General features: G+C 38.0%; 1 protein-coding gene across 1 annotated transcript in view; it reads right to left on the reverse strand.

The window, feature by feature from the left end:
• Window positions 1-9,280, reverse strand: part of med12 (mediator complex subunit 12) — a 146,450-nt gene extending 137,170 nt beyond the window's left edge. The window contains 2 exon segments of the mRNA XM_051935384.1: window positions 7,521-7,625; window positions 9,115-9,280. Coding sequence (XP_051791344.1) covers window positions 7,521-7,625; window positions 9,115-9,213 — 204 coding nt within the window. The 5' untranslated portion in view covers window positions 9,214-9,280.
• Window positions 9,281-12,998: the final 3,718 nt, after the last annotated feature.

Raw genomic sequence — 12,998 nt, forward strand, 5'->3', positions numbered from 1 at the left:
TTCCTCCGCACTAAGAGAAGACAGCGATCACCATACAGAATCCATTCACTTCATGATATTCCTGCTTTCTGAAAATTTAGAATGCTAAGATAAATACTTGATATCATTTTCATGATGAAATGCATTAAAGCAGGTATTACACATGCACGGTAGTGCTGCTCCCTTGCAGTAAGGGGTCCCCAGGTGTATGTTCAGTGTAGAGAACTTGACGGCAGGTGTGACGAGGCTCCAAAAAACTGGATGTATGAATAGCTATTGCACAGGTTTAACTTAAATATTGTGTAAATGTTGGGTTTGTGATCTGCTGGTCGGAGACACAAACACAGAATTCAATGCATGTTCTTCTGAGCGGGCTATCTTTATTGCATGCATGCTGTCTCTATCTGAAATAACAAAACCCCAGTTCCTATCCTTCCTTTTTCTTTCACCATATAACCAATCACCACACGATAAACATCTTTGTGAAATTAAAACTAGTTATAAACTTAGCCCATCGAGTGTTCAGAACTTTAAAAATATCTTCGTTATACATATTTAATTATGCCATCCATTCAGAGTTGCGCCCATCTCTGAACGAGTCGCCAGCACATCGCAGGATGAATACAAGCAAAACATACACTAGCAGGGTCAATATAGCACAACAAAACCCCACATCCTACATGACTTTGAAAGGAAACTGAAGCACGCCGAGTAAACCCACCAGAAAAACATACAAATACAAGGCAGGCATGCCGCCGTGCCCCCATATGATTGTATTCTGTGCGGCGATCACTGCCGGCGCCTCCTCTTAGTGCAAGAAGAAGTCAGTTTAAGAATCACTTAACACAAAGCATTTAATGTGCTATATAACTTATGATGGGGTTTGAGAAAATCTAGTAAATTAAATATTCATTTTACGATGAAGTTTACTTTACGATGTTCTACTTTAATGACAAATTACGAGAATAAAGTCAACATGTCGACTTTAATCTTGACATAAACGGCGAGAATAAAGTAGAAATGTCGAGAATAAAGTCAACATGTCGTCACACTATTACACAGTACCCAGGTACATTACACCTTATTGAAAACAAATAAAACGAGTACAACTTGGCTTGCAGTATTATCCAGTAGTATAGAAACAGTATTTACACATCTGACCTTTTAAAACTAAAGTATCTCCAGGCGACGGACGTGACTCCTTTTTTTCGGCAAAAGTTCTTCTGTTCATCATGTTCAACTTTATCGTCGGCTTCAGTTTCGGAATGTTCTCTGTCCATTTTCACCGCGCAATAACTATGCTACCGCTACATATTTGGTGGTGTAGCAGTGAAAAAGAGCCCTAGTGCAACAAATCTGTGTTTAGCGGTGTAGCAGTGAAAAAGGTCCCCACTTGGAACAGTTTCCCACTGCGCCACGTTCCGAACGTCGTTTAGGCAATTTAAACCGGTGTTGCAGTATAAGAAAAATCCATATCATAAAAAAAATAAAAAACGGTTTTCGGTATGAACCGGTATACCGCCCAGCACTAATCTGTTCAAACCTTTTTTTAAATATGGCAGGATCTAATCAATAACATTTTAGAATAAGTTTCCATTTTGGGTAAAAAGATACCCTTCTTTTCTTACTCCTTTTATAGAGTAGCTTTGATTGCCAGCTCCTCTCTCTGTCTTGGGTGGGAAGTTCTAATTTTGCTTTGATTTGTTAAATTTGACTTGACTGTATGGAATGTTATCGGTTTCTAATTAAAATCAATCTTCTTCTTTCGGCTGCTCCCATTACGGGTTGCCACAGTGGATCATCTTCTTCTATATCTTTCTGTCCTCTGCATCTTTTTCTGTTACACCAATCACCTGCATGTCCTCTCTCACCACATCCATAAACCTTTGCTTAGGCCTTCCTCTTTTTCTCTTGCCTGGAAGCTCTATCCTTAGCATCCTTCTCCCAATATACTCAGCATCTCTCCTCTGCACATGTCCAAATCTCGCCTCTCTGACTTTGTCTCCCAACTGTCCAATTTGAGCTGACCCTCTAATGTACTCATTTCTAATCCTATCCATCCTTGTCACACCCAATGCAAATCTTAGCATCTTTAACTCTACCTCCAGCTCTGTCGCCTGCTTTCTAGTCAGTGCCACCGTCTCCAACCCATATAACATAGCTGGTCTCACTACCGTCCTGTAGACCTTCCCTTTCACTCTTGCTGATATCTTGTCTGTCACAAATCATTCCTGACACTCATCTCCACCCATTCCACCCTGCCTGCACTCTCTTTTTCACCTCTCTTCCACAATCCCCATTACCCTATACTGTATTTAAGTATTTAAACTCATCAACCTTCGCCAATTCTACTCCCTGCATCTTCACCATGCATCTGACCTCCCTGTCATTCACACACATGTATTCTGTCTTGTATCTACTGACCTTAATTCCTTTCCTATCTAAAGCATATCTCCACCTCTCCAGGGTCTCCTCAACCTGCTCCCTACTATTGCTACAGATCACAATGTCATCAGCAAACACCATAGTCCACGGAGACTCCTGTTTAATCTCATTTGTCAACCTGTTCATCACCATTGCAAATAAGAAAGGGTTATAATTAAAATAATAACTAATTAAAATCAATAAAAATAAAAAAATTACAAAATGAAAAGGTCTAAACTCATTCTCTTAAATTCTGCTAAAAAAAACCAATTCTCTTCCTACACTCGCTTTTGCTAAGATTTTAATTTCAATGTTGATTGATGAAAAGCGCCCACGCTTTTATTTTACGAGTGATGTATGAGAGACTTATTTTTTTACTTTTTAGTACACTTTTTAACTTAATATAAGCATGGTTTTTAAAAAAGTTATTTTATATTTATATTATTTTCAACTTTTTAGTCTTGGGTTTGTTTTAGTATAATTTTGTAATCAATATTTTAACACTTCCTTTAATATTTCTATCCGTTACTAGTGCCACCTATTGGTGAAATGTTTAACTATTCTTCATATGAAAATTGCATTTCTTAATTAACATGGATTAATTGATGAATTAGTGAAACTGATTATTGATTCATGTATTGTCATCGGAAGTGAGTAAATGTGCAAAATTTCAAGCCATTTGGACAATAGAAAGTGGATTAAATATCGATTACAAGATTTGTACCAGACAACAAACAGATGTAGTTAAAATAAGCATGGTAATAATAAAGAAAAGCAATACAGTAATCCCTCTTCGATTGCGGGGGTTGCATTCCAGAACCCCCCATGAAAGGTGAAAATCCACGAGGTAGAAACCATATGTTTATATGGTAATTTTTATATTGTCATGCTTGGGTCACAGATTTGCACAGAAACACAGGAGGTTGTAGAGAGACAGGAACTTTATTCAAACACTGCAAACAAACATTTGTATCTTTTTCAAAAGTTTACACTGTGCTCAATGGATGGATGGATGGATGGATGGATGGATAGATGGATGGATAGATGGATACTTTATTAATCCCAAGGGGAAATTCACAAGATGACAGTTCCGTCTCACAATTAAAAGAATGCAAACATATCTTCCTCTTCAAAGGAGTGCGCGTCAGGAGCAGAGAATGTCAGAGAGAGAGAGAGAAAAGCAAACAAATCAATAGGGCTGTTTGGCTTTTAAGTATGCGAAGCACCGCCGCACAAAGCAGTTGCAAGGAAGGCAGCAGCTCACTCCCCTCCATCAGGAGCAGAGAATGTCTGAGACAGTGAGAGAGAGACAGATAAAAACAAATAATCTAAAATCAATACGTGCCCTTCGAGCTTTTAAGTATGCGAAGCACGGTGCAGCATGTCGCTTCACGAAGCAGCTGCACAGAAGGGAGTAACGTGAAGGTAATCTTTCAGCATTTTTAGACGAACGACCGTATCGTCTAGGTGTGCGAACAACCTCCCTGCTCACACCCCCTCCATCAGGAGCAGAGAATGTCAGAGCAAGAGAGAGAGAGAGAGAGAGAAAAGCAAAAATCAACACGTGCTGTTTGATCCTTTAAGTATGCGAAGCACCGTGCAGGAAGCATATCGCTTGATAAAGCAGCCATATGTAAGCCCAGCAAAGAAGAGAGCAATGTGAAGGCAATCTTTCAGCGTTTTTTGAGGAGCAGCCGTATCCTCTAGGGGTGCGAAGAGCACCCGTGCTCACAATATATTTGAGGAGTTTTATTTAATACGTAATACGCGCTCTGGATAGGTAGCTTCTCAGCCATTTGCCAATAGCGTCCCTTGTATGAAATCAACTGGGCAAACCAACTGAGGAAGCATGTACCAGAAATTAAAAGACCCATTGTCTGCAGAAATCCGCGAACCAGCAAAAAATCCGTGATATATATTTAAATATGCTTACATATAAAATCTGCGATAGAGTGAAGCCGCGAAAGTCGAAGCGTGATATAGCGAGGGATTACTGAACATTTCTTTGAAAATAAATTTCAGTCTGAAAAATACACACAAATAATATCAACATCTACTAAAACCATTGGAATTTTTGGTTATACTGTGATATGGATTTTGGCCATACTGCCCACTATTACGTAAACTAGGGATGCAACACTTTACAAATTGCATATAGTTTAGTTCAGTTTAACTCTCATTTCACTTTCAGGCTTACAGATCACACAAAATAAAGAGTTAACAGTTGAAAGAAGAAGACGACATCTGGCTAACACCTTGTAGTTCAAACAAATATCAAAAAAATTGAATATATTCATTTTTCCAAATACAAAAAAAAATAAATTTCTTGCTCATTTAAAAAGCACTAACAACTGTTACTATGCAAACTTAATCTAAAATGAAGGCAACTATGAACACTGCCATTTTGTATAATTAACAATGGTAAAGGTAAGATAAGGTATACTTAAACCTGCTCCAAAACACACTTTTGATATATATCCAGGATGGCCCAAGAGGTGTTTCATGTAAAGGTTTTGCCAATCAGTCATTTCAATGTTAGGCTTTTGAATTATTATCAAGTATACATTAAGTGCAAATATCTGACCACATGTGCTCAGTGACAATTACAGCTAATATGCCATATTATCAGCTTATTAACAGACTAAAATTCTGTAAGGGATCAACTGCACATGATAAATCTGCCTTGTACCATGGAGATTGGTGCACGACAGATTTAAAAATGTGCCCAGCACTTTTGTTACGTCACGCACATTCAAAAGTGGCTTCACAGTTTACATGCAAATTCATCACCTTTGTATGTGTCACTATCCAAAGCTGAAGAATTGTGAGTATTACAACTTGCTTTTTCTTTAGATGCTTTCCATTTCAACAGTTCATACTGAGTTTTCCTTCTGCCTCAAATGCTGCCCAACAGCAACCAACCGCCACTGCCTGCAATTCACTAGAGACGTGTAACCCTGGAGCTGGCTGGGTGTATGAAACTAGCAGTGGATAACATATTTCAGGAATAACAGTAAAGTGTTCATGAGGACTGGATTGACAAATCTAAACGCAGAAATTCTTTTTCGAATAACAAAGCACATATACTTTTTTCATATATCTTGATTAATATCAAAGCCCCAGTAGTCCACAAGAACCTGGGCTACAGCGAAGGATAGCCCATGTAAATGTCAGGCTGCAACTGTCAGGTCTGCAACAGCATTGTGAATGATTTTTTTTAAAAAACAGCTCATGGCATCCACAATGTGCTATCTTACATGTTCTCCTTTCCCCAAATCAAAATGATACTGTGGTGTACTTTGTATTCCAAGTATGAGAAAACTGTGTAATGTAATTTCAGATTAGTGCTTGATCTTCTTTATTACATGTACTGAAAAAATGTAAGTGATTATTTTCTGTGATCATTTTCTAGGTGTCTGGAAGAGAGCGAGACAGCAGTTCACATATGGGTACCAATAGACAACACGTGCAAGTGTATGAATGCGATTCAGAACATGCAGCACTATTTTTATAATAATAACTATACTGAAATCTTTTTTTTTATAAAAAGCACCTTATTCAAGGCCAAGTATCATGTTCCATCCATCCTTCCATTTTCAAAAAGAAAGTCCATAGTTCATTCTTCACAATGTTTTTCCATCTACATACTTGTGATTTGGCAAAAAAATTATATACATCTCCAGGTTGACAAATTTTTACTGGTGTATTGTACACCAGTAAATCTACTTTTCATATTTAAACGTTTTATTATATTCAAAGTTTCAACTTGCCAAGAACAAATTAATCACTTTAATAAGGGATACTTCAGAGATACCCACAGGCTTAGATTGTGGTCGATAAAGCTATTATTTTTAGTAACTATTCTCTGAATCTGTATACTAGATCACCTATAGGCACAAACCTACTGCACTCATCCACTATTTTTGAGTGCAGCAATTGCCAATCTGCTATTAAGGTATGTGTAATCATATCACAATCTGAAATGCAGACATAGAGAGATTTTGCCAACATATAGAAAATTAGTAATAAACTGAAAGACTTGATTTTATTTAAAAAATGAAACTAAAATTGTTAATTAAGCAATTAAATCAAAAATGCAAGAGATCCCATCAGAAGCATTACAGGTTACAGTATATGCATGAAATTACTGTAATACATACTAAAATAAAAAAACAATTTAATTTCACTAATTTAAAACAGCAATAAAAATATCATTTCTAAAACAAGATGCAAAATAACTGCTTCACCTTTAAGCTGACTAAATGAATGCTGTCACTTTTCTCAACACAGAGATTCTTGCGCTATAAAACCATCCATAATACTAACCGCAGGGACACGGCGATGGGACCATGAGACATACTGTGCAGGCACGTACAGCGTGCGTCTCATAAACCGCACGCGAAGTCTTATCCACCACGCACGAAGGAGTCACGGCCCAAAAACGAAATAGCTCAACTGACGTGAATGAGTATTGAAGCAACAACTCGCCCATGGCTAACGACTACCGACACAGCCACACAAATAAGAGGACTCTGCGCTGCAGCCCAGATTCAAACGGAAGAGGCTACGGAGGCCCCACGGGTCCTTAAAGTACGGAAGGCACAGGCTTCACTGCCATATTGTGAGTGGCACTACTGCGGAGTGAAGGCACAGGCGTCACCGCCATATTGTGAGTGGCACCACTGCGGAGTGAAGTAAACGCGCGTCTGAAACTGCGGAAGTATACAAACAATGTATTTCAGGATACCCAACGCCGGGGGTAGGCGAGCGAAGTGAGCAGGGGGCAGAGCCCCCTTGTTATCTCATATTTCCACGAGCATAACACACAGTGTGTATTTATGTAAACAGCATAGCCTAACAATACTGCCTTTAACAGCAGTAAAATCAGCTTGCCTGGTTCCCACACACAGCATCTGAAATTAACAGATATACAAGACTATTTTCTTTATTTTGTACTTTTTAATCTTCTCTTTAGTCACAATGAAGAGGTTTTGGGATTCTATGGCAGTAAAAAAAAATATAAAATTATGGTTCACGCAGTAGTGCAGATATCTGCAAGTGACAGTTCATTTAGTACTGTTTCACATTTTTTTTCTTACTCGTGAATTGTTACGTACCTTAGAAGGGTTGAAGTTGACATTTTTCGCACTGCCATGTTCATCCCCTGTTACTGCTGGCTGATTATTAAACCCCTGTTTCACATTCAGTGCTGTTAACTCATCCTAGGAATAAAAAGCATTACAGGTTCTCAACTGTGGTAGACATATTTTTCTTGAAACAATGAAACAACCTTGATTAATGCAGATTCATCTTATTCCTACCAACTACCTGCACCAGTCAAACAGATTTGACAGAGGGCAGATAATAGATTTATTATTTACTCAGGAGATATTTAAATTTTACAAATAATCATGACAAGTATATTGTACATTGTCAATACATTACTTAATCTAGTCATCTCCTGAAGTCAATACCAAGCATAAAACTTACTATACTAAGTAACTGCACTGAGGATGAGCAGAGTCATTCAATACCTTATTCAAGAAAGCATTAACAGAATATCTCATAAAATTAGGACTGAGTCACCCCAGAACACATAGTAGATAGTTGAAAAGTAAAAAAAAGGATATATAAATACAGAAATATGCAGTTCAGTAATGAATTAACAGCAGTAGCTTGACAATTCATACAAGAAAACCAGACAGAAAACACAGGATTGCATAAAGGGGCATCAGAGTACTGTGGTGCAATGAATAGCCCAACTTCCTCAGAAAGTGTTAAAATCTGCATTTTGTCCATTTTTTTCCCCCTTCAGTCACAAGCCAAAGATGTTCAGGCTAGGCTCCATGATAAAGCTGCTAAGTCTTATGTGGTATCCAGGTTCCCTGCCTCATGCCCAATAATGCTGAGACTGACTTAGTAGATAAGGGGCAGGTAAATAACTGCAAATTTCTTTTCTACAACTCTAAATAACAATATATAAAAACGTCTTAAGGAACTTCGACCAAAAGGGAATGGGAAGGGTGAAAAAATACACAGGTAGTTTAATTTTTCTATCAGATGTTTTTAATCTGAGACACTGCTGTGATTTTAATATTAACATTGTCCCACAGCAGTCATACTGACTAAGTTTATCAGTCAACTCTGAAACTTTAATGTTCACATGTTCATGCAATGACCCACATATATTAACTCATTTTCTTTTTTTTTATTGCAAAGTCAGCAACAACGAACAGACAAACTGTCAAAAACATTTCTGGCCACAATGTAACCTCGTTACTTTTGCTTCTGTCCTAGATGTGATCAACAGCGGAAGTCTTTATTCACATCATGCAACATGCTTTCAGACCTTCCTTTCAAATGTGAATAAATGTCACTAGATTCAGGCTTAGGAACTATTTATAATATTATTTTAATTCATGTGTAAATATGTTTTACTTTTCTTTTCCCGATTAAGCTTATTTGTCAATCGTAACAGTGAATCACCAACCATGGGAAGGAGGACCTTAAGTTTAAAATCACCTTCCCAAACAGCATACATTGTTTACATCTGTAGTCATTGTTTTTGTTTCCGCAGTTATACAGTAGGCCCTGACTCTATCCTCGGACTTTCCTGAGCTACGATTCATCGACACAACACGTTTAACCCCTTTCAGAAAACAAAATATCCTTCCATCCATTATCAAATTACTATATTGATATTTTCCTCACCTCCTTCTGCTTAGGGTCCTGAGGATAAACATCGGGTGGTCCAAGCCTCGGCCGTTTCAGAGGCCGGTGCTCGTAACTCAGGATCCCAAAAGCTGCCATCTTCCCAGAGGCATCGCAGCAAAGACTTTTCCCTTCTCTCTACGGCAGAAGACGAATGTCGACGGAACTTCACGAAGAAGAAAACTAGTCCGCGTCGGAAATTCCCGAGCGAAGCCGGCCTACGAAAAGAAGGTAGGCGGGACACGCCTTCTACCGAATATTGCCGAAGACAGATTTCACGAGAAGCGCTTGCGGACAAGCCAGAGGGCCTGGAAATGTGGGTAGAACTCGTGTCAATCTTTATAATCCAACCAATCCTCTGCAGGAAATTACTTGTCATTCATTTTGATCCTCTAATCACATACATGCATACTGGGATTTACGGCCTCTAAGGCGTCACTCCAGTTACACCACATAAGGAGGCGTTCGGGAGCCCACGACGTGTAGAACATTAATAGGTTCGGATCTCCGTTACGGCTCTTAGTGCTTGTAGGCTTTGCTATTTTGGTTGATAAAATACACACGGGTGTGTGGTAATAGGAAGTGTATATACACATTTTTAATTGTTAGACATCATAAACCAATTTTTTTAGTTTATATGGGCTTAGACCAGTTTCTTTGTTTTGACAGACAGTAATGGAAAAATGAAACAAAATCTAAAACAAGAATAAATTTAAATATATAACACAAATAAGTTGGAGCCACCTTGGCAGCATTTTGCACAAGGCAGGAGCCAACCCTAGACAGGCTTCCAGTTAACACAATCTTATTTACACAATACAATACAATACAATTTATTTTTGTATAGCTCAAAATCACACAAGAAGTGCTGCAATGGGCTTTACAGGCCCTGCCTTTTGACAGCCAAATCCCACCCCCCACCCCACCCCACCCCCAAACACAAGTAATCATCAATACAGTATGATAGTAAAATAAAAATATTACAAGTACAGAACAGAATTTAACAGTTGATGATTCAACATAATATAATTTGGATTTGTTTAGAGTCCTGGAGACCTCAGCCATCAAGCTGCCTCCCCCAATTGGCCATTCCACATCTGAGACAGCGCTGGGCCAGCCAGTCCGATTAAAGGATCCCTCTACCCGATGATTCCTGTGATCCTCCATCAGAGATGACTTTACCTTAGGTAGGCAAAACAACTTGGCAGGTGGGCAGTGGCACCAAGTGCCACATTTGAGTACCAAGAAGAGAAACAGAATAAGTGACGGTCAGTAACAAATTATAACTATCATATTACTTAGGGTTTAGTGCTAATGACTAACAACAGAGATGCAGTCTGTACAGTTAATCAGCAGCTCTAGCCAGGATATGCTAAACTGAAGTAGTGAGTCTTCAGCTAGGATCTGAAAGCTGAGACTGAAGGGGCACCTCTTACAGTGACAGGCAGACCGTTCCACAGTTTAGGGGCCCTGTAACTAAAAGCTCGACCTCCCACTGCTATTTTATTAATCCTTGGAATCATAAGCAGACCAGCATCTTGTGATCTTAATGTGCGCTCAGGGTTGTAAGTCATCATAAGTTCAGATAAGTAAGTCGGACCTTGGCCATTTAAGGCTTTGTGTGTTAAAAGGAGGATTTTGAAATCTGCCCTAAATTTAACTGGTAGTCAGTGTAAGGATTTAAGAACTGGAGTTATGTGTTCGTATTTTCTTGTTCTTGTAATAATTCTTGCAGCAGCATTTTGGATTAAATAAGGCTGTATAAAGAACAATTTGAACATCCAGTGAACACAGCATTGCATTAGTCAATCCTACTAGAAATAAATGCATGAATTAATTTCTCAGAATCCTGTTTATTTAGAAAGTGCCTTAATTTCCCAACATTGTTAAGATGAAAGAAACATGATTTGGACAGCTTTGTTATGTGCGCTTTAAATGACATGCTAGAGTCAAAGATAACTCCTAGATTGCGGGCTGATTCAGTAAAATTAATGGTGACTCCAACCAAGTTAAATGTTCACAAAATATTGTTGTGATCAGCGTCATTCCCTCCAATAATTAACATCTCATCCATCCACTCCTTTAATTCACTAACACAACTAATTAGAGACAACATTGGAAAAACTTCATTTGATCTAAAAGAAAAGTATTACTGGGTGTCATCTGTATACGAGTGAAAATTAACATTGTTTCCTAATGATAGATCCCAGTGGAAGCATGTAAAGTGAAAACAGTAATGGTCCCAGTACTGAGCCCCAGTACTTCTGTGTATAATGATGGAGTACTGTCAGCACCTTTCTGTACATATTGGAATCGATTTGATAAATAAGAACTAAACCAGGCGAGCAAAGTGCCTGTGAGCCCAACATCATTTTCTAGCCTGTGCAGTAAAATGGATTGGTCAGTGGTGTCAAATGCCGCACTCAAATCTAACAACATAATTTCAGTGGAGTTTCCTTCATCAGAGGATATCAGAATGATGTTTACAACATGCGTTAGTGTTGTTTCTGTACTATGACCAGTGCGGAAATCAGACTGGAATTTCTCAAATAAATTGTGATATGTAAGGTGTGACTGAAACTGATTGGCTACTACTTTTTCTAGTATTTTGGAGAGAAAGGGTAAATTTGAAATGGGTCTATAGTTATTAAGAATGTGTGAGTCTAGGTCTGACTTTTTAAGTAATGGTTTAATGACTGACATTTTTAGTACATCAGGTACCGTGCCATGCAATAATGAACTATTGATAATGTTAAGAATAGGCGCTGCAAGAACAGCCATTGCACTTTTTACTAGTTTTGTTGGAACAGGGTCTAGGTAACAAGTAGTAGGTTTCATTTTAGAAATTAAAGCTAAGACTTTGTGTTCAGTTACAGGATTTAAATTTCTAAAGTGTTGAATGCAATGTGAGACAGGGTCTACCAAGCTAGAATGTGGTTTGCACTGTGATGCTGAGATCTGGGATCTTATGTTTTTAATTTTCTCATTAAAGAAGTTCATAAAGTCTGTACTGCTAATATCTGTTGGTATTTTGCACTGTAGATCTAATTCCCATTTGTTAAATTAACCACTGTTCTAAACAGTACCCAAGGATTTTTAATATTGCTATCTATTATTGTAGAATAGTTTTCTGAGCGATCTTTAAAGAGAGCTTTTTCATATTATTTAACATTCTCTGTCCATGCAATTTGAAAGACCTGCAGCTTTGTTGTTCTCCATCTGCACTCCAGTTTTCAACACATTTATTTATCCATCCATCCATTTTCTAAACCCACTTATCCAAAGCAGGGGCATGGGGAAGCTGGAGGCCATCTAAGCAAGCACTGGGCACAAGACAAGAAAAAACCCTGGAAAGGGTACCAGTCTATTACAGATGCTTATTTATACAGGGCATATTTAAGGATTCTAGTCCTACATATCCCTTCATATCCCCCTGTCTCTGATTTGGATTAAGAAGGTTTAGGAAATGGAAAGATGGATAGATGAACTGTATGTTTTGTATTTCAACTGTAGTTGCAGTGGCCAGCTGGAATATGCTAGTAATTATCAAAATACCTAGAAAGTCTTTGAAGTTCTATCCCAACAACAAGGCATGATTTACAAGTCTATTAAAACAAAATACATACTCTGCTAAACTCCTCAATTCAATTCATTTTTGTATAGCATTCTTCACTTGAGTACAGGCTCAGAGCACTTGCTAAAGATTCCAACTATAATTCTGTAAACTATTATTCACCTACATGAACATGAAAATAAAAGTAAATTAGAAAAATGATCAAAACAGCAAAATTTATTCTGATTAAAAATTATGAAAACATACACTACCAGTCTGAGTTTGAACACACTAGACATTTTCATGTTTTGGATAGAAATGAATACCTTTT

Source organism: Erpetoichthys calabaricus, chromosome 12 (genome assembly GCF_900747795.2).
Source record: "Erpetoichthys calabaricus chromosome 12, fErpCal1.3, whole genome shotgun sequence".
NCBI classification, from domain to species: Eukaryota; Metazoa; Chordata; class Cladistia; order Polypteriformes; family Polypteridae; genus Erpetoichthys; species Erpetoichthys calabaricus.